Source organism: Manis pentadactyla, chromosome 11, assembly GCF_030020395.1.
Source record: "Manis pentadactyla isolate mManPen7 chromosome 11, mManPen7.hap1, whole genome shotgun sequence".
Lineage (NCBI taxonomy): Eukaryota > Metazoa > Chordata > Mammalia > Pholidota > Manidae > Manis > Manis pentadactyla.
Genome location: NC_080029.1, coordinates 3,790,636 through 3,815,838, shown reverse-complemented (window position 1 = coordinate 3,815,838; position 25,203 = coordinate 3,790,636). Strand labels below are relative to the sequence as shown.

Below are 25,203 nucleotides of genomic sequence, written 5' to 3'. Positions count from 1 at the left end.
GGGCGGAGGGGACACAGGAAGTGGTGGGGAGGGGGTCGTTTCAGAAAATGGTGCATGAGTTTTTTTCTTTCGAAAACAAAACATATTGCTGAATTTTTTTTTTCTTGGGGTAAATGTGCCATCTGCTAAGTTTCCTCATATGGGAAATAGAGCTAAGTGGAATTCAGTACATATTAATAAAGAATCCCAAATTTACTCCCAATTTTTAGTAATTGGCTTCAATACTCACTGTGTACTAAGAATAAATATATCAGGGAAGATGACACCAAAGCCGACAGGTCTGGCCCTTTGCTCTGCGGGAGGCGCTCGTTTGCCTCTGCTGTACGTGGATGTTCGCTGGCCGCGGGCTCACGACTTGCGTGTCTTCATAGACCCTCGTGGGACCTGTGCACAGGCCTCAGGAGGGAGTGTGAGAGCGGAGAGGCGTGTGCTTACACTGCGGGGTCTTCCCTTGAGGGTCGAGCTGTTGCAGCTGCCTAGCAAATAGCATGTGAGTGGCCAGGAAGCAGTTGGCACCTCGTGAGCACGTACCTTCCGAGGCATCTCTTGAGTTGACGACTCTAGGCTTGTGGTTTTGCAGCTTTGCTTGCTTCACTGGGGTCCCGTTCTTCGGGAAAAGCCATCAGTAGTCTGCACGCCAGAAGCGCCTGGTTCTGCTTGTCTCAGTGCAGCTGGTCCTTTATTGTGTCTCGAGTGTTTCTTTTTTTTTCACCGCCAAGACTTGTTATGTAGAGGTGGACTTGGCTTTTTTTTCATCCTTTTTCTATTCACAAACAGCCCCCATGATGCCTCTTCACATGTGCCTACGTTCAGCGATCAGCCTTATATCCAGCCTACCTTTTGGTGGCCTCACGTACTGCGCGTGTCTGTCAGTCCCTTCCGTAGCCGGGGAACACGCTGGCCCCCCGCGAAGGTGGCTGCGCCGTTATCAGCCGCTTGAGGTCCCTTCCGAACCCTCGGCAGCTCCTCGCTGCCGGCAGTGGAATCCAGCCCCTCGAGCGGCCTGCCTGGCCGTGGAGGAGCCTTGGACATACCTCCAGCGTGTGTCAGTTATATGTTCAATTTTAGCACATCTTGCTTTTTATTCTTTGCCAAAGAAGAAAATACCAGTACTAGAAGTTGTACTGTTACCGGCTTGGGGAGCCCCTGTGGTTGTCGCTCAGTGAGGTTGGGGACGAGCAGGATCACCCAGTCCTGATAGCCGCTCCAGGGCAGCTGATGTGAGAAATCCTCCCCTCCTCACTGTGGGGACCAGGAATGTTTGTGAAGCTGGAAACGGGGTACTCCCACCCCACTCTATGGTGACCTTCGTTAACATCTCTATCAGTTATAAATTACAGCCTTCCCTTTAGTAAATACATTTTTCAAAGAATAGCACATTCCTATCTCCACCTTCTTTAGGTTATGTCACATGCCAAGGGCCAGTTTTGCTGCGCTCTTCTGTCCCTGCAGGTTTGCATGAGTGCACCTGTGCCCTTTGCTTCTGGGCATCACTTAGCATGTGCCTTGAGGTACTCGGGAAGGATCCCAGGCTCACAGTAACAACCTAATGCGGACACTTGACAGGGTGGGGCGGCGGAGAGAGTGACACGGACATAAAGTGTAGGTGATACTATTTGTGTAGGAGAATGTTATAGCTCTTAACTTTAAAAAAAAAAATCAAAGGAAACATTGATTAATATTAATGTTCTCCAGGCAAAACTGTGATGGCCTCTTTGATTTTCCTCTTTCTCCGAGGGCAGCGATTTCAGGATTAGTGCTGGACTTCCCAGTGGTGTCATGGACATTTTCCTGCACAGGTATCCTCTGTAACACCCTTTCTTATAGTTAAGGAACCTTGTCACTGGGGTCCTGCGACACCCACAGGCTGCAACAGAGTTTTGTCCCATGTTGTGCTAGTTAGTTACTATTCTCTGTTGACTTCAAGGCTGCTCATTAATATGCTCTGAAACAAGTTTGTCAACGTTACTAGTCTGTATACAATTTAAGTAAGCCACTGTCATTCATGGGTAAAATTCAGAGTCCATTAATCTTTTTATTCTGCTTCACAGAAGTAATTGTAAGATTTGGGTCAGATCCAGGTCATGTTTTATTACTTGAGAGCCAGGCAGTCTTGAAAACCAAGTACTACAGTGTGATGCACCAGCAGTGTCACACCTGGTTTTATAACATTGGGTTCACATTACATGGATGTCAGAAGACAAAATCAGGTTCAAGCTATATTCTGTGATACCCTTTTTCTTCTTCCAAGATCACAATGCTTGCTTAGTAGTTTTTAAAGACTTTGTAAACAGTTGTAAAAATAGCCAAATGAAATTTTTTAAAAAATTTTTAAAGAGCTTATGAGATTTTAATCGCAAACTTTTTTATAAACTATAAATGAAAATAGTACAGTAACACCTTAGCTGGCTCTCTGTGACCCTGGGAGAATTGACATAACTTCTATAATGTTAAGATTTTCTTGCCTTTTAGAAGAATTGAAGATAGAAATTTTATTTGCTCAGATTTTACTCTGCTCTTCTTAATCATAACAGCTTTGTTTCAGTCTCGGGGACAACTTAGTCTTTATTCTGAGAGTCGGCTACTGTATGGTGTTTAAAGAGTGAGTGGTGCCTGCCCGAATGGTCCGAGCATCCTGCTGTGCGATGCCCTTGTTTCAGAGTGCGTTATACTGTCCTACCTGTATTCTGCTGCATCACTGGAGTTGTGGCCTCAGGCAAGCCATTTGGGCCATGGTGTGTGTGTCCCCCTCCACATGGGCAGAGCAGAGCAGTGTGGCCTGCCTGTCCTTGGAAGGGTTCTGAGGGAGGTGTTCTCAGAGGGCTTGCCTGGCCACCTCTCAAAGGCCACGGGTGAGCAGACCCCGAGTGGGGGTGTCAGGTGGCTCTCAGAAGTGAGCAGACCCCGAATGGGGGTGTCAGGTGGCTCTCAGAAGTAAATGTGGGCTTCTTAGTTCTCATCAGGGCCGAGAAGGTGACGATGCCGACGGGTTCCAAATATACAAGCTGTGACTACGGGACGAACTCACAGTGATCCTGGCAAACTGGAGGATGAACAAAGCTGTAGAACTGAGTGAGGATTGAAGTCAAGCAAGCAGATAAATCAGAAAATGAACCTTTTCACTGAGAAAAGCTGGATATTTGAATGTTAATAGGCACTGACTTGTCATGCCCCTTGCTCCTGCAAAGCCATTAAGTGGTTGCTGAATACTCAAAATGTCTATGGATCCAGCTTTGGCGTCCATGTCTGCCAGATGTCATCAGGCAGTGTCCCCTAACCCCTCGCCCTGCTGTGTGCTGTGTATGTCTGCGTGCAGAACAGCTGCTGGGCACGGTGCTGTTTCCGAGATGGGTCCATTCAGGGGGCAATACCCAAGTGCCTGCTGTCTGCAATGCTGATATTGGGCATTAGGGAGACAGGGAGCTAGAAAACATAAGCACCCGGCCCCTGCCCTCCAGGGCCTCAGTTGGGGCAGTAATAAATACTCAGCCAGAGAGCTAACTGTCCAAAGCAATAGGAAGCGCTGACCGAGTGGCTCAGTGTGATGCGTCTTATCTAACTAGGAAGTAAGGGAAGTCCTAGGAGGAGAAACCCCAACAGGAAGCAGGCAGTTAGGGGTTGGAAAGAGAGAGTGGAGTGGACTGTGAAGAGGGGCAGATGGCAAGAGTAGAGGAACACAGGATGGCCCATGGCAGAGGGGCCCCCTTCACACTCTGAAAAATGATGGACGGCCCTAAAGAACTCTTATTTATGTGGGGTAGCTACCAATCTTAACCGTGTTTGAAAGTAAACCAGAAAAAGAATTTATGTATTTAATTAATTTAAAAAATAATAAACCTGTTCCCTGTTAGCAGAAAACATATTTTTATGAAAATAACCATATTTTATAAAACAACAAATTTAGTGAGAGAGTGGCATTGTTTTGTTTTTGCAAATCACTTTTATGTTTGGCTTAATAGGAGACAGCCAGCTCCCCCTGTCTGCGGCGGTTTTCAGGCTGTAGCCACATGTTTTAGCTGAAATGTGGGAAGACGTATTTGGGAAAAGGAGGGGTATTTTATACACTTTTCAGACATTTAGGGACATTTTATTTGATATTACACCAAAAGTTAACAAATGGGTAGTTTCTTGAAGGAATCTGCAGTGTGGAATCTGAGACCGTATCAGTGGGCTTCTCTATGCACTTTACTGCATTGGGGTCCAGCGGGCTGGCTTGCACTTTGAATGGCTCTTTGCCTTTGAATGATATCGTGACACCATTTCTTGGTCACCTAGAAAACAGCAGTTCCCTGAGTTACGCAAACCGTGAGACAGTTTGCAAGTCTGGGGCACGTTGCAGTGGATAAGTCCCATTCATGAGTGTCACCACTGATCTTTTCACCCCAGGAAAGCTGTCAAGCACACACTGGCAGATAGAACCTTTTCACACTTCCTGAAATACTAGAAAGGCATACAGAGCTCATCACTCTCCAGCCTGTAGTGACCCTCTAGACCTGTTTCTCTATTTCTGTGTCAGTGTAAAGATTACACGGAAAGAAATGTGTGTAAATATGTGTAACTGTGCCTGGCCAGGTAAGCGCCAAGTCCTAGTGGCTACTGCTGTTTGCCCTGTTTCCACATTGCTGTCATCAGGACGAACATCAGTCATGGTGTGTGATGCGTGTTGACTGACCGTAGCCCAGAATGAGGAATGAAATGTGCTTTGTGAGCGCCTGGGTGGTGACTTGCTGTGTGTTTGTAGCAGCTCATTTTGACAGGCTTCAGCTAATGCTGCTTGCTCTGTGTTTGCCAGCCGTGGACCACAGTCCAGTGCTTCCCCTTTCATGAGTTCAGAGCACAGCAGACCTGGGAGGGCACCCTGCCCCTGTGACATTTTCTCACCTTGCCCAGCCTGCCTTTGCAGTTGTCAGCCGTAGCAGTGTCCTTGCCCCTCCCCCCAGTCCGGGGGTCTGTGGTTTGCCTCTGGTTCCGTTGCCCAGCACGGTGCCAGTGTGTGATGATTGGTACTCGGATAATATTTGTTGAATGAATGCATTTAGAGGGAATTTATTTTGAACATAGTTTTGACATGGTTTTGGAGAGTTAAAAAGTATAGAAACTTCTTTGTATGCAGGACATGATCTGAGCAGTGGCTAGCTGCTGTTTTTTTCTTTTCGGAATGTTTAACCTCTGTTCACCCCTGCGCCATCTCTTTTTTCTTGAATCTCTATTAATTTGAAATAAAAATAGGAGAAGGCTTACAAGTGTTCCACAATAATTTTGAGTTAAGCATCTTTGTGATCAATATCCTTTGCTTTCTGCTTTTCAGATGCTCCTCCTGCTGATCAAGAGAAGCTTTTTATCCAGAAGTTACGTCAGTGTTGTGTCCTCTTTGACTTTGTTTCTGATCCACTAAGTGACCTAAAGTGGAAGGAAGTAAAACGAGCTGCTCTAAGTGAAATGGTAGAATATATCACCCATAACCGGAATGTGATCACAGAGCCTATTTACCCAGAAGTAGTCCATATGGTAAGTGATTACAGATTGACCACGTCCCAACTCTGAGTTACAAACAGGACTCTCATATTCTTAGAATAAGCTAAGATGTCTGAGCCTAACATAACACCTCTCACAAAAAAATCCACCTCTTCTAAATTTGTACTTGTACCTTGAAGAATGAAAATCTTTGTAATGTGTCTTGGACTGCAGTAATAGCAACAGGGATGGAATTCGGTGCCTGCTGGGGATCAGTGTCCTGCACTCATATAATTCTTACAACTGCCTAAGGGGCTGATCTGGTAGAACTTTTATTTGTATTTATTATCTTCTTTAAATTTGTTTTATTTATTTAGCATATATACATTAATGTAATAGTGCTCATATATAATATAGAAATAAGCATGTTGTCCATACATGTGCAAGAGAATTCTAATGATGGGACAGTTCAAATAGTGATGGAGCGAAGCTGGTGTAAGGACAGTCCACCTTGATTGGCTGACAGCCTCCACTGTCAAGACAGTCCACAGTGATTGGCTGAGATGGCCTCTGTCATCCTGCAGCTCACGGCTGGTTCAGCCTCTCTCTAGTCTCATACTCGACAGCCTGTTTGCAGGTCCTCTGCCGGGTCACATTGTCACCTCAGTCACTACTGCCTGGAAACATTTCATGTAATGCCATTTTCTTTTAAAACTCTTAGTGTTTGACACTGAATTCCAGTTTTCTGTTGAGTTTTTTTTTTGAATTGTTGATATTTTATCCACCTTTGAAATTAGTACTCCCCAGTTATTAAGGTGTCCTTGTTTCTTAATATAAAATTTTAAATCTTGATTTTCATTGAATTCCTTCAGAGTTACTTATTTTTCCCCCCAAAGCTATATATTTCAGAGCTGACTAACCTTCTTGACCTAAAATTTGTTTATTTCTTACTTTAGTAGTTTGCATTGGAAAAAGATGAAAGTAATGCTCTTTTCTGTAGTTCACAACCAGTTATGTCAGAAGTTGAGATCAACTTGATTATTTTGATTTATTGTTGACTCTTAAAGCTCAGAATTTACCAGTGTGTAGTTAGCCTGGCACTGTGAGGGCCATTTGGGGTCCTTCCCCAGACTGACATGTAAGGAATAATCAGTGCATATACTGAGCAGGAAGTACCCTAAAACCTTACCCATTCAGACTAAGGAAAGTGTGAGAATACCTTTTTTTCTCTCCTTAATTTTAGCTCTCAATTACTTTAGAAGACCTCCCAGGCTCCAGAATCACAAAGAAAAATCTCTAGTATTTTCTTCTAATGCTTTCATAATTTTGTTGTTAACAATACATTTTATAATTTATAACAGTCAATTTTTTTTATGGTGCAGGGTAGGGATGTAACTTTATTTTCTTCTAAAATGATTGAAAAAATCATGTGTCCTTATATCATGTATTAAGTATTCCATTTTCCCCATTGATTTTAAATGCATCTTTATTATATATTAAATGTATTTTAAAATTAAATGTATTAATATATTATATATTGAATTTGTAAATACACAGTCTGGTATGTATTATATCACGTAGAAGGAAGGTTTTCTCTATTTGTGGAGCCTGGGCTGCCAGCAGTGCCTGAGCCCTGCTCCTAAACTAAAAGAAAAGAGTGTGCAGAGAGCAAGGCCGAGTCAGCTTGGTTTGGGTCAGATGCCCGCCCCTGAACCACGTGTGGACCTGCCTGCATTTCCCAGTAGCAGTGTGCTTTCCAAGAGCCACTTAGGATACTTAAAGCCCTTGAGAGTATTTTTAGATTAAGTAATCATTACTTCTCCTCTCCCTGTGATAGTCACGTCCTAACCAGATGTTCTTCCTGCTGCCTGGGTTTGATTCCCCACCCCGGAATTCAAGCCGGTGTTCAGAGTCATGGGCAGCTTGCCCTCTGAAGACTTTGCACACACTTACCGAGCGTCCACTTTGGACTGGGCCCTTTTTTAGGTGAGGAAATAGAGTCACGAACGAGATTTCTGCCCTCCCAGAGCTTCCCTGTCCATGGGGAACAGGCATAAAGGAAGCACACCAGTGATGTGGCATGTAGCTTATGGGGCTGCTCCCAAGGACAGTACGGCGGGGGAGTGGGTGGTGCTGCAAGACTGCCACATGCAGGAAGGTGTACAGAGGAGCCTTGTACGTGAGGGGTTCAGTGGTGCCTGGAGATCTGCGACCGCAAGGTGCTGTTCTGCGTCACTGAGAGCAGGGGCAGCCGGTCTTTCCTCTGCCGGGAACGCATGCTGGGGAGGGCATGGCGCCCCCTTCCTGTGCATTTGTCTGGAGCTCTGGGGTGAAATGAGGGGCGGGGGGCAGGTAGGATTTTCGGGTTTATGTGATGACAATTACAGTGCAGGAAGAAAGAGTGGCGGGGATGGCACGTGGCAGTGCTTCCTGGCATCTCAGGCAGAGCGGGATGCAGAACTGGAGCAGTGCCCTCACCCCGCCTGGCAGGTGGGAAGATGCCGCCTTCTGGGTGCCTCCCTCCAGTACCCCCTGCCGTGCTGATCACAGAGCAGCTCAGAGCCGGCTTGCTTGAAGTATCAGTTTGTTTGTGTGCACTTTGGCTTTGTCATAGCATTTTTAAAGACATTAATTTGCATTTTGAAGCATGCAGAGCTCTACAGACATTCTATGCCTGTGCTGTACACTACTTCTTTTAAATATATGGCCTGTTAGGCTAGACTGCCCTTTGGCTTTCAACAGATTTATTAAGAGATAATTCGCATGTCACAAATTCACCCATTTGAAATATACAGTCAGTGGCTTTTATTGTTCACAGGATTGTACATCGTCATCACACCTAACTTTGTAATATTTTACAAAGTTCCCCCTTTTACAAACATCCCCCTAAAAGAAGTCCTGTGCCCATTAGCAGTCACTGCCTTTCTTCCCTAGCCCCTCACCGCCAGCCCCAGGTCACACTTGCCAACTTTCTGTCTATATATTTGCCAAACCTGGACAATGGAATTATTCAATGTGTGGCCTTCGGTCGCTCAGCATCATGTTTTCAGGGTTCATCCATGTTGTAGCTTATGTGGGTGCTACTTTGTATTGCTAAATAGTATTCCATTAGGTGGTCTGTACCACATTTCATTTATCTATTCATTTGGGTTATTTCTGCTCCTATTTCTTCAGCCATGAATAATGCTGTCAAGAACACTCATGTACAAGCTTTGGTATGCGTATAGTTTCCATTTCTCCTGGGTATTTACCTAGGAGAGATACTGCTAGGTCACAGGTGAACTGTGTGTGTTCAGCGTTTTAGAGAACCACCAGGCTGCCTTCCCAAGCGGCTGCACCATTTCACAGTCCCACCCTGGTGCACACGCCCTGGTCCCTTCGTCTTCACCGCCCCTCACTTCTGACGGGCAGCCGTCCTGCTGCACTGAGGTGGGGTCTCACTGTGGTTTCGGCTTGCATTCCCCTAGCGACTAATGATGGTGAGCATCCTCTCATGTGTGCTCTGTATTTTAATACACCATAGACTTAGTCCTAGAACTTAACAGAATCTTACAGGTCATCCTGCCTGACCATTTTATTTTTCAGATTTAAAAAGATTTAGATTCTGGGCAATGAGGATAAAAAGGAGCAATGCCCAGGGAAAATACTCCTGGAATCTAGACCCAGGCCTAAATTACATAGACTCCATTATCTCTTAATTTCAGTCATATTTTAAATATAAGTAGCCATCTGTCTTTTCAATAAAATTATCTAGTTATCTTTTTGGCATTGGAATTTTTCTTATAGTCAAAACACTGATAGTAAAACCAAGTAATAGTGTAAACACTTTTATTTTTCATGGAATTCCATTTTTACTTGAAGAATAACTGGACAAACTGGTTACTCAAACTTGAATATTTAGCAAGCATTTTCTCAAAAAATTAAAAAATGAGAATGTCACTTTAAGGAAAATAACTGACAAAATTTGTTGTTAATGATAAAATTTGAGCTTCAGGTGAAATCAGAATTTTGAAAAATTTGTATCCATCAGCAGGAGTTTTAGCTTCCTGTAGCCACAGGCTCTCCTGCCCAGATCAGTGGGACTGAACAAAAAAGGTGAAATGAGTCCCCACTGGAAGGTCTACATGATTCAGTGAACCAGTATTTTCCAAATGCCCAGTAAATGGTATTACAGAATCATTCATGGACCACAGAGCTCTTCAAAGTTCAAGACACACCACTGGATTTTAATAGAGTAGAGAACCATCACTGATAAGATGTCAGATTCCACATAATAACTGACCTTTAACATAAACTACCACTTGTCAAGTTTTGGTGTAGTATCAAAGAAACCCACAGTTCCTTGCAAGGGCTATTAATTACCACTGCTGTTTCCAACTACATACCTGTAGGAGACGGGTATTCTTTCCATATTTCCACTGACCAACATTCTGAGCATAGAAGTAAGTAGAGAAATCCAGCTGTTCTCTGTTAAGCCAGACAGCAAAGAGATTTGAAAAAATGTAAAAATGCCACTCCTCTCACTGAACTTATTTTTGTTTGGAGAAATACTTTTACTTAATGAGTTATTTTATGGGCTTACTAGTATTATGAAAAATCAGTTTATTTTCAGAAGTGTATGTTATTTATATTAAGACATAATGGGTTTATTGTTTTTTAATGAATTAATATTTTTAAGTTTTTTCTGGTTTAATTTCTAATATGGTCAATAGATATAAACAAAAATTCTCTGGGATCTTTAGTAATCTGTGGAGGCTCAGCGGGGCCCCGAGACCAAGGAGCTCATGCACCACTCCTGTAAGAATGCTCGTCAGAGGCAGCAGGAGCCAGTGGGGGAAATGGCTTTTCTGCAGCGCCATCTTCTGTGCTCACATGTTCTTCCAGGTGTGCTTAAGCTACCAAGAGCTTAAGAATGACTTCTGAATAACCTTCCTGTGCTGAGATTAGTGTCTGTGACAACCCTAACTTCCCTAGACCCAGTTGCCTAAGAGGAAGGCTTGGCATACTCTCTCACTTCCTCCGCTGAGTTTAGTATGGTGCCTTTTTTAACTCAGTAAGTGTTTACTCAGGACAGAACTTTCTGCATAGACAAGGGTGTGTAGTCTTAGTAGTTACAGACGCATATAACCTGTAAACCAGAGAAGGAAGTGGTAGATGGATGGTTGAATGAGTTGGATGGCTCAAAGGTACTAAAGGTCACAACAGACGTCTCTGGAATTACTAACATCTGCTGGCCTGGATTGCAATGCAAAAGACAGGGAGATACAGTGTTCACCCCTACACAGCCCAGCCTTACTTTTCTGGGAGACTTCATTCTAGAGGAATATAGTGCAAACTCTTACCAAAAGCTGCCTTTGGGTGGTGTATTTAAGTTGAATTTTCCCTTTTACTGTATGTTTGTAATTTAAAATTGTTTAAATAATAATTGTGTACCACATTGTCATCATCAAAAATCAATAAATATGTTTTTCTTTTCAAAAAAGGGAAAGAAGAAGGAGAAACAAACTCTCAACATATAGTAGAATGTTCTTATCAGGCCCCATGCTGCTTTTCCTGCAAGAACAAGCTCATCGCAGTATTTTAGCCAGTACCACCTTGTAGATGGGGCCTTAACACATTTTTCTTTCTTTCATGCTTGGAGTTCACCTCAGCATTTTCTGCCAGGGGCACAGGAGTCTTCCTTGGTCCTTGCGGGAGGTTTCATGCCCACATCCCCAGGGTAACTGTCTTGTGTTCCACTTAAGGACTGACATGGAACACTGTCCTTCTATTTTTATACCTGATATTTACAGTATGTTCTGGAAAGTATTGCTTGTTGTAAGGGTGAAGGCAGTTTGGAAATGGGAGAGGAAAGAATGTTTTGAGTTAAGGAAGGTAGAATATTAATCTGTAAAGCTTCAAATAGATGATTCTTTCCAGTGATGATTTCAGTCATACATTCCCCTTTGTGCTTAGCTGTCATTTCTCCAAGTCACAGTAACGTGGTTAAAGATGCGCTGACATCAGCGATGAGCTCAAGGGAGATTAAAACATGAAGTGCTTTTTTGAAATCAGAGAATGATTTTTCTACTTTAAATAGCAGTGAGCCATTTCTTGGAGATTGACTCTTATTATTTTGAATTTCCCTTTATATGGTTTGCTGTTCTTAAATTAGAAATGCATGTTCATTTTATAATAAGTGAAATAAACAGAAAAACAGCAAGCAAAACTTAACCTTTTTCCTTACTCCACCCCTGCCCAATTCTACATATGCCCACACCATCTCCAGCCAAACAATTTGTGTATGTTACTTTTTTTTTAATTTTCACGATGAGGGATATGTTTGTTACCTTGATTGTATGATGGTTTTGCAGACATATGCATATTAAACATCAACTTTTACACTTTAAGCATGTACAGTTATATCAACTATCCTGCAGTAAAGCTAAGATTTTCTTTTTTTCAGGTGTAGTTTTTTCTTGAGGTACATACAATAAAATGCACAAATCTTGGTGTACAGTTCAATGCATTTTGATATATATATATCAATGCATTTATATATATATATATTCATGTAACCATCACCCAGACACTCATGTACCAACCATTCTCACTAATCTTTTTCCACCACCCTTATTTCCCCCACCTACCACTCTCCCCTGCCCTAGAGCGCCCACCAGTCTGTTCTGTGTTTATGAGTCTATTTCTGTTTTGTTTATTTGTTTTTTAGATTCCACAGATAAGTGAAACCATATGGTATTTGTCTTTCTCTGGCTTACTTCACTTAGCATAATAGCCTCTAGGTCCACCCATGTTGTTGCAAATGGCAAGACTTCATTCCTTTTTATGGCTAAGTAATATTCCATTGTGTATGTGCACCACGTCTTCTGTATCAATTCATCTGTCACTGGATACTAGGTTATTCCATATCTTGGCTGTTGTAAATAATGCTGTAATGATCATAGGGGTGCATATAGCCCTTCAAATTAGTGATTTTGTTTTCTTCGAGTAAATTCTTAAAGCGTAATTGCTGGGTTGTATGGTATTTCTGTTTTCTTTTGTTTTGTTTTTTTGGTATCACTAATCTACAAGTACATGAGCAACATTATGTTTACTAGACTCCCCCATCGTCAAGTCCCCCCCACATACCCCATTACAGTCACTGTCCTTCAGCATAGTAAGCTGCTATAGAATCACTACTTGTCTTCTCTAAGTTGTACAGCCCTCCCCATGCCCCACCCTACATTATGTCTGCTAGTAGTAATGCCCCTTTTTTTCCCCCTTATCCCTCTCTTCCCACCCATCCTCCCCAGTCCCTTTCCCTTTGGTAACTGGTAGTCCACACTTGGGTTCTGTGAGTCTGCTGCTGTTTTGTTCCTTCAGTTTTTTTCTTTGTTCTTATACTCCACAGATGAGTGAAATCATTTGGTACTTGTCTTTCTCTGCCTGGCTTATTTCACTGAGCATAATACCCTCTAGCTCCATCCATGTTGTTGCAAATGGTAGGATTTGTTTTCTTCCTATGGCTGAATAATATTCCATTGTGTATATGTACCACATCTTCTTTATCCATTCATCTACTGATGGACATGTAGGTTGCTTCCATTTCTTAGCTATTGTAAATAGTGCTGCAATAAATATAAGGGTGCATATGTCTTTTTGAAACTGGGCTCCTGCATTCTTAGGGTAAATTCCTAGGAGTGGAATTCCTGGGTCAAATGGTATTTCTATTTTGAGTTTTTTGAGGAACCTCCATACTGCTTTCCACAATGGTTGAACTAATTTACATTCCCACCAGCAGTGTAGGAGGGTTCCCCTTTCTCAACAACCTCACCAACATTTGTTGTGGTTTGTCTTTTGGATGGTGGCCATACTTACTGGTGTGAGGTGATACCTCATTGTGGTTTTAATTTGCATTTCTCTGATGATTAGCGATGTGGAGCATCATTTCATGTGCCTGTTGGCCATCTGAATTTCTTCTTTGGAGAACTGTCTCTTCAGATCCTGTGCCCATTTTTTAATTGGATTATTTGCTTTTTGTTTGTTGAGGTACGTGAGCTCTTTGTATATTTTGGATGTCAACCCTTTATCAGATCTGTCATTTATGAATATATTCTCCCGTACTGTAGGATGCCTTTTTGTTCTACTGATGGTGTCCTTTGCTGTGCAGAAGCTTTTCAGCTTGATATAGTCCCACTTGTTCGTTTTTGCTTTTGATTCCCTTGCCCGGGGAGATATGCTTATGAAGAAGTTGCTCATGTTTATGTCCAACAGATTTTTGCCTATGTTTTTTTCTTAAGAGTTTTATGGTTTCATAACTTACATTCAGGTCTTTGATCCATTTTGAATTTACTTTTGTGTATGGGGTTAGACAATAATCCAGTTTCATTATCATACATGTAGCTGTCCAGTTTTGCCAACACCAGCTGTTGAAGAGGCTGTAATTTCCCCATTGTATGTCCATGGCTCCTTTATCGTATATTTAATTGACCATATATGTTTGGGTTAATATGTGGGGTCTCTATTCTGTTCCACTGGTCTGTGGCACTGTTCTTGTACCAGTACCAAATTGTCTTGATTACTGTGGCTTTGTAGTAGAGCTTGAAGTTGGGAAGCAAGATCCCCCCACTTTATTCTTCCTCCTCAGGCTTGCTTTGGCTATTCGGGGTCTTTTGTTGTTCCATATGAATTTTAGAACTATTTGTTCAAGTTCGTTGAAGAATGCTGTTTGTATTTTAATAAGGATTGCCTTGAATCTGTAGATTGTTTTAGGCAGGATGGCCATTTTGACAATATTAGTTCTTCCTAGCCAAGAGCATGGGATGAGTTTCCATTTACTAGTGTCCTCTTTAATTTTTCTTAAGAGTGTCTTGTAGTTTTCAGGGTATAGGTCTTTCACTTCCTTGGTTAGGTTTATTCCTTGGTATTTTTTTCTTTTTGATGCAATTGTGAATGGAATTGTTTTCCTGATTTCTCTTTCTGCTAGTTTATCATCAGTGTATAGGAAAGCAACAGATTTCTGTATATTAATTTTGTATCCTGCAACTTTGCTGAATTCAGATATTAGTTCTAGTAGTTTTGAAGTGGAGTCTTTAGGGTTTTTTATGTACAATATCATGTCATCTGCAAATAGTGACAGTTTGACTTCTTCTTTACCGATCTGGATTCCTTGTATATCTTTGTGTTGTCTGATTGCCGTGGCTAGGACCTCCAGTACTATGTTAAATAACAGTGGGGAGAGTGGGCATCCCTGTCTTGTTTCCAATCTTAGGTGAAAAGCTTTCAGCTTCTCGCTGTTCAGTATGATGTTGGCTGTGGGTTTATCCTAGATGGCCTTTATTATGTTGAGGTACTTTCCCTCTATACCCATTTTGTGGAGAGTTTTATCATGAATGGATGTTGAATTTTGTCGAATGCTTTTTCAGCATCTATGGAGATGATCATGTAGTTTTTGTTCTTTTTGTTGATGTGATGGATGATGTTGATGGATTTTCGAATGTTCCATCCTTGCATCCCTGAGATGAATCCCACTTGATCATGGTGTATGATCTTCTAGATGTATTTTTGAATTGGTTTGCTAGTATTTTGTTGAGTATATTTGCATCTATGTTCATCAGGGATATTGGTGTGTAATTTTCTTTTTTGGTGAGGTCTTTGCCTGGTTTTGGTATTAGAGTGACGCTGGCTTCCTATAGTGAGGTTGGAAGTATTCCCTCTTCTTCTATTTTTTGGAAAATTTTAAGGAGAATGGGTATTATGTCTTCTCTGTATGTCTGATAAAATTCCGAGGTAAATCCATCTGGCCCGGGGGTTTTGTTCTTGGGTACTTTTTTGATTACCACTTCAATTTCTTTGCTGGTAATTGGTCTGTTTAGATTTTCTCTTTCTTTCTGGGTCAGTCTTGGAAGGTTGTATTTTTCTAGGAAGTTGTCCATTTCTCCTAGGTTTCCCAGCTTGTTACCATATAGGTTTTCATAGTAGTCTCTAATAATTCTTTGTATTTCTGTGGGGTCCGTCATGATTTTTCCTTTCTCGTTTCTGATTCTGTTATGTGTGTTGACTCTCTTTTTCTCTTAATAAGTCTGGCTAGAGGCTTATCTATTTTGTTTATTCTCTCAAAGAACCAGCTCTTGGTTTCATTGATTTTTTTCTGTTGTTTTATTCTTCTCAATTTTATATATTTCTTCTCTGATCTTTATTATGTCCCTCCATCTGCTGACCTTAGGCCTCATTTGTTCTTCTTTTCCAATTTCGATAATTGTGACATTAGACTTCATTTGGGATTGTTCTTCCTTCTTTAAATATGCCTGGATTGCTATATACTTTTCTCTTAAGACTGCTTTCGCTGCGTCCCACAGTAGTTGGGGCTTAGTGTTGTTGTTGTCATTTGTTTCCATATATTGCTGGATCTCCATTTTGATTTGGTCATTGATCCATTGATTATTTAGGAGCATGTTGTTAAGCCTCCATGTGTTTGTGAGCCTTTTTGCTTTCTTTGTACAATTTATTTCTAGTTTTATACTTTTGTGGTATGAAAAGTTGGTTGGTAGGATTTCAATCTTTTTGAATTTACTGAGGCTCTTTTTGTGGCCTAGTATGTGGTCTATTCTGGAGAATGTTCCATGTGCACTTGAGAAGAATGTATATCCTGTTGCTTTTGGATGTAGAGTTCTATAGATGTCTATTAGGTCCATCTGTTCTAGTGTGTTGTTCAGTGCCTCTGTGTCCTTACTTATTTTCTGTCTGGTGGATCTGTCCTTTGGAGTGAGTAGTGTGTTGAAGTCTCCCAAAATGAATGCATTGCATTCTATTTCCTCCTTTAATTCTATTAGTATTTGTTTCACATATGTTGGTGCTCCTGTATTGGGTGCATATATATTTATAATGGTTATATCCTCTTGTTGGACTGACCCCTTTATCATTATGTAATGTCCTTCTTTATCTCTTGTGACTTTCTTTGTTTTGAAGTCTATTTTGTCTGATGCTAGTATTGCAACACCTGCTTTTTTCTCCCTGTTGTTTGCCTGACATATCTTTTTCCATCCCTTGACTTTTAATCTGTGCATGTCTTTGGGTTTGAGTTGAGTCTCTTGTAAGCAGCATATAGATGGGTCTTGCTTTTTTATCCATTCTGTTCCTCTGTGTCTTTTGATTGGTGCATTCAGTCCATTTACATTTAGGGTGATTATTGAAAGATATGTACTTATTGCCATTGCAGGCTTTAAGTTTGTGGTTACCAAAGGTTCAAGGTTAGCTTCTTTACTATCTTACTGTCTAACTTAACTTGCTTATTGAGCTATTATAAACACTATTTGATGATTCTTTATTTCTCTCCCTTCTTATTCCTCCTCCTCCATTCTTCATATGTTGGGTGTTTTGTTCTGTGCTCTTTTTAGGAGTGCTCCCATCTAGAGCAGTCCCTCTAAGATACCCTGTAGAGGTGGTTTGTGCGAGGCAAATTCCCTCAACTTTTGCTTGTCTGGGAATTATTTAATCCCTCCTTCATATTTAAATGATAATCGTGCTGGATACAGTATTCTTGGTTCAAGGCCCTTCTGTTTCATTGCATTAAATATATCATGCCATTCTCTTCTGGCCTGTAAGATTTCTGTTGAGAAGTCTGATGATAGCCTGATGGGTTTTCCTTTGTAAGTGACCTTTTTTTTCTCTCTGGCTGCCTTTAATACTCTGTCCTCGTCTTTGATCTTTGCCATTTTAATTATTATGTGTCTTGGTGTTGCCCTCCTTGGGTCCCTTGTCATGGGAGTTCTGTGTGCTTCTGTGGTCTGAGAGGCCATTTCCTCCCCTAGTTTGGGGAAGTTTTCAGGAATTATTTCTTCAAAGACACTTTCTATCCCTTTTTCTCTCTTCTTCTTCTTCTGGTACTCCTATGATGCGAATATTGTTCCATTTCGATTGGTTACACAGTTCTCTTAATATTGTTTCATTCCTGAAGATCCTTGTATCTCTCTCTGCATCAGCTTCTCTGCGTTCCTGTTCTCTGATTTCTAGTCCATTAATGGTCTCTTGCATCTCGTCCATTCTGCTTTGAAGTCCTTCCAGAGATTGTTTTATTTCTGTATTCTTCCTCCTTAGTTCTTGCATATTTCTCTGCAAGCCCTTCTGCATGGTTATGACTTTTGTTTTGAATTCTTTTTCAGGAAGATTGGTTAAATCTATCTCCCCAGATTCCTTCTCAGGGGAGGATGTGGAAGATGTCTGAGTTGGTCTGGTCTGGATCAAATTTTTTTGCCTTTTCATGTTGATTGATGCAGTGGTATGCTGTTGACTCGTCTGTCAGCTGGGAGAGCTAAGACCCTTCCCACTTGCTCCTGGCCTTTCTTTACTGGGACAACGGCGACCCCTAGTGGCTTGTGTTGGGCAGTTGCATGTAGACTGGGTCTCTGTTTCTCACCCGGCCGCTGTGGATGAAGCTCCCTTGCTGTGGGCGTGGCCAGCCTCAGGCCGCTGCTCTGCTATGGCGGGGCTGCACCGGAGGGGGAATGGGCCCGGGGCTGTTTATCGCCATGAGAGGTCTCAGATCTGCCGCCCAGGGGGTTAGGGTGCCCGGAGTTCCCCAGGATCCCCAGCTGCTGGGCTGAGTGTCCCGGGACGCTTCCGTCCAGCTGTGGGGTCCCTGTCCCTTTAAGACTTTCTCACCTTTCTTTGTCCCAGGAGCACCGGCTGCGGGGACCCACTCACAGGTCTTGCTGCCCTGTTTCCCTTGTATCCAGCACCCCACGCATGCACTGTATGTCTGCGCTCTGGGTGCGGATGGCTGGGGCTGGGTGTTCAGCAGTCCTGGGCTCCCTCTCCCTCCCGCTCTGACTCCTCTCCTCCCGCCGGGTCCCGCCAGGCCAGGGCTTGTTTCTTACCCCCTTCGCCAGCCTCTGGGTTCTTGCAGGTATAGACGTGGTCTGGCTGTTGTCCTATGTCTTCTGGTCTCTCTTTTAGGGATAGTTGTATTTGTTGTATTTTCAAAAATATATATGTTTCTGGGAGGAGATTCCCACTGTCCTACTCACGCTGCCATCTTGGCTCACCTTCATCTTTCTTTATTCTTTGTCGCTGAAATTAGACATCCGTTTTCTGGTTTGGAGCACATGCCTTCACCCCCTACACCTGTATGTGCTCTGCTGTGCTGCAGCTGTGTCACGGCATGAGTGTTTGATTACCTCACCCATTGGTGTGAGGAGTCCAGGTACAGAAAGGCTTCGCGATAGATATCACTGAATTGTAAGAATTTTCCATAAGGTACTGGTCCCAGTCGTCTGGGTTTGCATCTAACTGAGTATATTGAGCACTTGGGAGGAGAGCATCTGCAGGGCTGTTTTTAATACTGAAAGTAGGAAAATCAGGAAAGCTATAAAAGCAGGTGCTTCCCAATATTACAGAGTCAGTCCATGCCACATGCAGTAGCTGTGTGGAACCAATGCACGCATGCCCATGTGCATGGTGGCTGTTTATATATACCACTCTTCTGTTTCACACATGCCCAATGCAAAGAAAGGATTTACCCTCTTTCAACTGAAGGGAAAACCAAGGCTTGTGCAGGTTTTTGGTCTGAGGTCTTGTTCCTGGTTAAGAAGAGAGCTGAGAGGCTGCCCCACTCAATTGTGTGCTCTGTGTAACCTCTGAGTCAGTGTGGTTCTACTGAGAGGTGATGACGAATCCTTCTGATCCACATCAGACCTGGGACTCCAGACCTACAGGGAAGCAAGGTTCCCTTTGTGCCCATCGCATGGTACTGACAGAGGTCGCCTTCTGTGGTTCTCAGCCTGAATTCCACGCGTCTGGTCAGCAGGCACTCCCACTGCACCCAAGGATATCAGCACCACAGCACTTGACTGGTTTAACCCCCGAAGCTTTTGTGCTGAGAAACATTGCTAGGTTGGAAGCCCAAGAATAATTTGAGATGGCATGCTATTTGCCTTCTGCTCTTTTTTCCAAATATTATTTTTAGTGTGTTTAATCTTTTCTAGGGATGACATTAAATTAACTCAATGTAATATAGAAGGAAAGGTGAATAGAAATTACAGTGAAATTTTGTTGTTGCATGAAAGAAATAACTTCTTTAATTAGCGCTGCCAGTAATAAAACTTCCTCGATCTAGGATGTAGGTCCCTCAAGGACACTGGAAAGAGGAATTTGGGTTAAAAGTAGGTCAGTCTGCATCCCCTTGCAGACTCCTAACTCAGTATCTGGGATTCAGTAAATGTGCACAGCACAGGGACCGTCCCTAGTGGACCAGACACCGCGCGGTGGGCCTTCAGCTGGAAGCTGGAACCATTAGCTCTACTGCCGGTAGAACACGACCAAGTTACTGGACTGTCCCCGCTTGCTTTGTGTGTCAGTCAGAGTTCTGCCAGAGAGGGGGGCCAGCAGGAGAGAGAGAAACAGAGCCAGAGAGAGATTCCAGCGGGCACAACTGTCTCATGCTTCTGGGGTCCGACTGGGCAGCCCGAGCTCCGTGGGCAGGCATGGCTGGAAATGGGCAGGGGCTGCCTTGCTGGCCACAGCGGGATTTTTTCTTCAAGGAAACCAAGTTGTGCTCTTAAGACGTTCGGCTGAGTGGGGTGGCCCACCCACGTTCTGGAGGGTGATCTCGTTTACTTAAAGTCAGCTGTTAGAGATGTGAACCACACCCCCTAAACACCTTGCAGGGACACTCAGATGACTGTCTGACTGGATGACTCTAAGGCTAGCCACCACGCTGGGGGCATTTTATTTTTTTCAGTGATTGCTTAGCTGTGATCTATTAAGGCTTACTTTGCTGCCCCTTCGCAGTCCCCTCTGGGTGTGGCTTTTCCCTCTAGGCTCACGCTGGAATCCCAGACCCAGAACCTCGTCTTTGCCCCTCCTCCGGGACAGCCAGGCTCAGGGGTTCCCGCAATTGGGGTGTGGAGGCAAGGGCTGGCCCTGGGTAGAGGGGAGAGCAGCTGCCTGGGGGTGTGGCTTCCAGCATTGCCAACAGCGCCACGAGACCCCCCGCCGCACCACCGTCACCCCGAAAGCCGAGCACTCCCGTGGCAGTTCCTGGGCAGCCCCTGCTGCCGTCCCCTCTGACCTCTGTGTCCCTCACGTGAAGGCACAGGAGCCTTGCAGGAGGTGGCCCACGTTCCCCTGGAGCTGCACTGCACACCAGTGTCACAGCTGCTCCAACAGGTCCCCGGAAGAGGCGAGCACAGTGCTCGGACATGTCCCCACCCAGGAGCACTGTGGCTCTGCCTCCTGCCTGGAGCAGGGTGCCCCCTCCCTCTTTAAGGCACCTCCCACCTCCATCTCTGGGTGCCTCTTGGAGCCTGCCAGCATTTGGCTTTGAGGGAGAGGGTAGAAATCCCCAGCTCGGGAACGCCACAGCCTATTCAGGGAAGGACAGGGCAGTGGCTGGCGGTGGCAGGCCGGTTCTGCTGCCCCTCGCAAGCCCGGGCATGGCCTTTCCTTGGTGGGCAGGCCCTTAGCGTCTCCTTGGGGAAGAGGGCGCCGGGAGGAGTCCCCTCGCTGCCCTGTCTGCCTGGCAGCACCCGTCACGGCCTCTGTCCTCAGTCACCTGTTTGGGAGGACGCATGCCCACTCACAGGTCCCAAAGTTTTTTTCTACTTAAGTCTTAGGAGCATTACTCATATTTCTACTAGAAGATGTTTTTAATCACTGGTTTCTGAAGGCCCCTTCCGTCTGTGCTGCCTCTGTCCCGTTCCATTGCTCCTTGTCCCAGAAGATGCGTGCAGACAGCAGGCGCTGGACGTCCAGGCTCTAACAGCAGAGTTTTGAAGAGAGAGTCTTTTTCTTCGTGAAAGATGGTGGTGAGGTTTGGAGTTGTAACCACGCAGGCAGGAAGAAACACAATGGGCGTCTCTGAGCTTTAGCTTGGTCTTTACCAGACCATGTCTGTCCCCTGGACCTTCCGCACTTAACTTCTGCGTATCGCAGTCGGACTTCATCTTATAGGTCAGGTGTTTTGATTTTGTGCTTTGGGAGCAGAGGTGGGGCTTTCGGTCGTCCGTCAGAGCCGTGCCCGGAGCCCAGCTCTGTAAGTGTCACATGGTGGGTTCAAAGATTCGGTCAGGTAAGTGGTAGTTAAGTCACTATGTGAAAGAAAAATAGATCATAAATTGATATATAAGAAAACTACTTTTGTATTTATAGACAAATCTCTCAATGTATGTTGGGCTTTAATTAGAGATCTCAGTTTTCATGTTAACCATACGGGCATTAAAATGTACCTTGCATCAAAGGATTCTAAGTTTTATGTAGAAAATATCTGTTGTAAAACGCACTGATTTTTTTGCAGTTGAAAATAAATGAGCCTGGGGTTGGGGGCAGTGGTGAAGGGCAGCAGAAAGGTGCAAATCAGAGAAAAGGTAGTGAGCATGTAAGGGGATCATTCAAACTCCTGAGAAATTTCTTCTTCCTGAGTCACTTGTTTTTAAGTCCAGAGAGAAACCCTTGCCATCCATCCTGGACACACAGCCAGGCTGTCTGCTGACGTGCAGCTCTTTCTCTGGGCACGATCCCCTAGCTGCCCGCTCAGAAGTCGCTCTGTCTCAACTGTTCCCGTCCTGTCCGGTGGCCACAGGGGGCCGCAGTGGCCGAGGGCCAGGAGGCCCGGCGCAGTGCAGCCTCTTCTGCCTCCCCCGTTCTCAGTTCCTGGAGCCCTGCTTTTCCTTCCCAATCTCAGCCTTTTCTTACCAGCACCTTGAACATGCCCCTTGCTTTCTACTTACGAGACGTGACACAGACCTTAGAAGCCACCACTGCCCGTCAGCACTGGTTGGCAGCTCAGAGCCAAGCGGGAGTCTTCTGTGGCCACCTGTCCATGGCCGTGCCTCCTAATACCATAGTGACCAGGTTCTTATTGGGCTTCTGGGTTTTAGAATAAAGGCAAGCCAGATAACCCCAAAGCAGCTATTACTGGAATTACATAAGATTTTTTTTAATGTTCTCTGCAAATATTTTTAATGTCCTGGTTATAATTCTAGAATATGTGGGTTTTAGTTTGCAGTTAATATGTTTCGAACATTACCACCTTCCTCCAATCCTACGGGAGCAGAATTTGACCCAGAGGAAGACGAGCCAACGTTAGAAGCAGCCTGGCCTCATCTACAGGTACTGAGCTCTGGGAGTGCCCAGTAACGGGTGTGGGTTACATGTGGGGTTTTTCTGCAAAGCAAATGCACTGGCCCAGGGCCTCACTCCGGCTGTGTACAAGTGGGCCACAGACCCACAAGCCTGTGCGTAGGTCAGAAGTGTTTTAGCAGAAGAGAGAAGACATAATGGTGTTTAGTTTGTTTGAATACTTTACACAAACTACAAAGACAGGGAGTTGTCGATACATTTTTAATGGAAATGACAGCCACTGAATGGAGGTCTGGAGGACGCATGCAGACATTTCCCCGTTTTGGTACTTAGACTTATGTGTGCCCGCTGTGTGCCCCAAAGCCCACCTGCTGACTGACACCTTTTTCTCACACATTTTTTGTAAGGTGAAAGGTTGACTGGGCAGGACACCCAGGAGAAGGCAGGGCCTAGTGCGAGCAGAGTGTGTGCCCACATGCTAGGTCGGGGGTCTGGGCCATCCGTAGGAGGGAAACGGAGAGGAGAAGAACATGGGAGGAGCTAGGTGGGGAGCAAAGGGAAAAGCAGCCACAGAGCGCCCCACCCCTCCCTGGGCGTCTGGGTTGCTGTGTGACCATGGCGGCGTGCCTCCCACTCAGGAAGGGGAGGAACATCCCAGCCTCCACGACTGCGTCTGTGACCTGCTCTCTGCCAAAACACTTGTAGGTGACAGGCTGCAAATCCACCCAGGACTTGGTCAAAGCCAGCGTGTGGCTCCTGTGCACTGTGGTCTCCGAGCAGGATAATTTAAGCACTGGTGACATCAGCCATGAAAATCATTTTGTTTAAATGCCATTTAAGGGAATAGCCTGTGGTTCTTAGCTAAATAAAACAATTACCCTCATCATTTGTAATTGCACCATGTAATTTGGCAATAGTTCTACAGATAAATGGCTTTTTCCTAAAAGGCTAATATTTGCAGACAAAGATTGAGCTCATGGTATATTTTTAATCTCCATCTAATAAAATACCATGTTATTTGACTCACTGTTTTTCTTTTCTCCTAGCTTGTTTATGAATTTTTCTTAAGGTTTTTAGAGTCTCCAGATTTCCAACCTAATATAGCGAAGAAATATATTGATCAGAAGTTTGTATTGCAGGTAAGGCACAAATTAGCTGAAACTACAAAACCCCTAACGCGCAGGAGAGAACACTGGCTCACTCAGTATCTTTTTCTCCGTGAAGCTTTTAGAGCTCTTTGACAGTGAAGATCCTCGGGAGAGAGATTTCCTTAAAACTACCCTCCACAGAATCTATGGAAAATTCCTAGGCTTAAGAGCGTACATCAGAAAACAGATAAATAATATATTTTATAGGTAAGTCCGTGTGTGCGAGTGACCTTTCTTCCCTTTCTGGATGATGTCGGTTTCCACGCTCCCACTGTCCTCAGCATTTCCTTTGACACGTGACTGGCGGGTGTGCGGCTGTTTCTGAGCAGCCCGCCGCCGGGCACAGGGGGCCCCAGGCCGCACACTGGGCCTGCCCCGCCGCCGCCGCTGCCGCCGCCCACTCCCCTGCGTCTCCCACGGGTGTGGTTCCCTCCGGAACGCGGACAGATCGACCTGTCCAGAGCCAGCTGCTGCCTCCCGCCTCCCGCTCCCTCGGCCTCTCTGATGAACTCAGTGAAGGAAGGGAGGCGTGAGGAGCCAAGCAGCGTCTTTACCGAATCTCGGAAGGTCTGGGAGCTCACTCAGAGGCTTGCAGACCCCGCTGGGAGCAGCAGGTGGAGGCCCGTGGCTTCTTAGCAGCCATGGCCTCCCGTAGGCCTGCAGGACCACGGGGCTGGTCATCTGGTCGCAGAAGCTGTCCAGTTTGGGTTCACATGGAGGAGGGCACAGCCCCATGGCTCAGGAAGAACCTTCCGTCACATTCCAAGGCCCGTGATCACCTTGAGCCCCGGACCCCTCACACCACCCTCTGAACTAACTGCATCTCTTCATCTCTGCTGCCGCCAAGTCGCCCAGCATTGATGCTCTTTGGGTGCATATGTGTCGGCCCTGGGTAAGGCCCTGGGGCGCCACAGGTCCCAGCGGCCTTGTGTCTGCCTCTGCGCACACTCCAGGCCCTCATACCAGCCCCTGGCAACCTCTTTTGATCCTCCAGAATGTTCTTTTCTGCCAGCCCTTCTCAACCCCGCCACCCGCCACCCGCCAGCTTCCAGAAACATCCCTGCACCAGGAAGCCTCCCTGGCTTGGTGGACAGGTCAGTCTGCTGTGGGGCTTTAGCACACACCCCCAGTGCCTGGCCCATAGTGGCACCAAATGGATGTTAGAGATGCAACAGTTAACTGTAGTTTCTTACCAACCCTGGAAGATACCCTAAAGGAGCGGTTTATCCCGTGGATTTTGGCTTCTCGGGACAGCCTACCTCTTACCGCCTCGGGCCCCAGGATGGGCAGAGGTAGTGATGAATCCTAGTAGTGACGGGCACAGTGTGCCGGTCCCTCTGGGATAAGCGGGCAGGCGGATCAAGTGGTCAAGCCGCAATTCCGGGGTGAGGGCAGCGTGCGGGCCATCGCCTGGAGATGGAGACCGGAAGTGCCCCCACGCCCCACAGAGGCCAGAGGATCCCTCCTTAGTCGCCAGACCAGGAAGGAGAGAGAGGGGCAGAGGCCGATGGGCGCCGGACCCCACAGCCGAGACCGCTGGGAATCC

At 45.0% G+C, this 25,203-nt stretch overlaps 1 protein-coding gene across 7 annotated transcripts in view; it reads left to right on the top strand.

The window, feature by feature from the left end:
* Positions 1-25,203, top strand: part of PPP2R5C (protein phosphatase 2 regulatory subunit B'gamma) — a 123,420-nt gene that overhangs the window by 62,722 nt on the left and 35,495 nt on the right. For all 7 annotated transcript variants that reach the window (XM_036882446.2, XM_036882443.2, XM_036882447.2 and 4 more), the window contains 4 exons: positions 5,309-5,508; positions 22,429-22,539; positions 23,556-23,648; positions 23,734-23,864. In XM_036882446.2, coding sequence (XP_036738341.2) covers positions 5,309-5,508; positions 22,429-22,539; positions 23,556-23,648; positions 23,734-23,864 — 535 coding nt within the window. The remainder of the gene's footprint in view (positions 1-5,308; positions 5,509-22,428; positions 22,540-23,555; positions 23,649-23,733; positions 23,865-25,203) is intronic.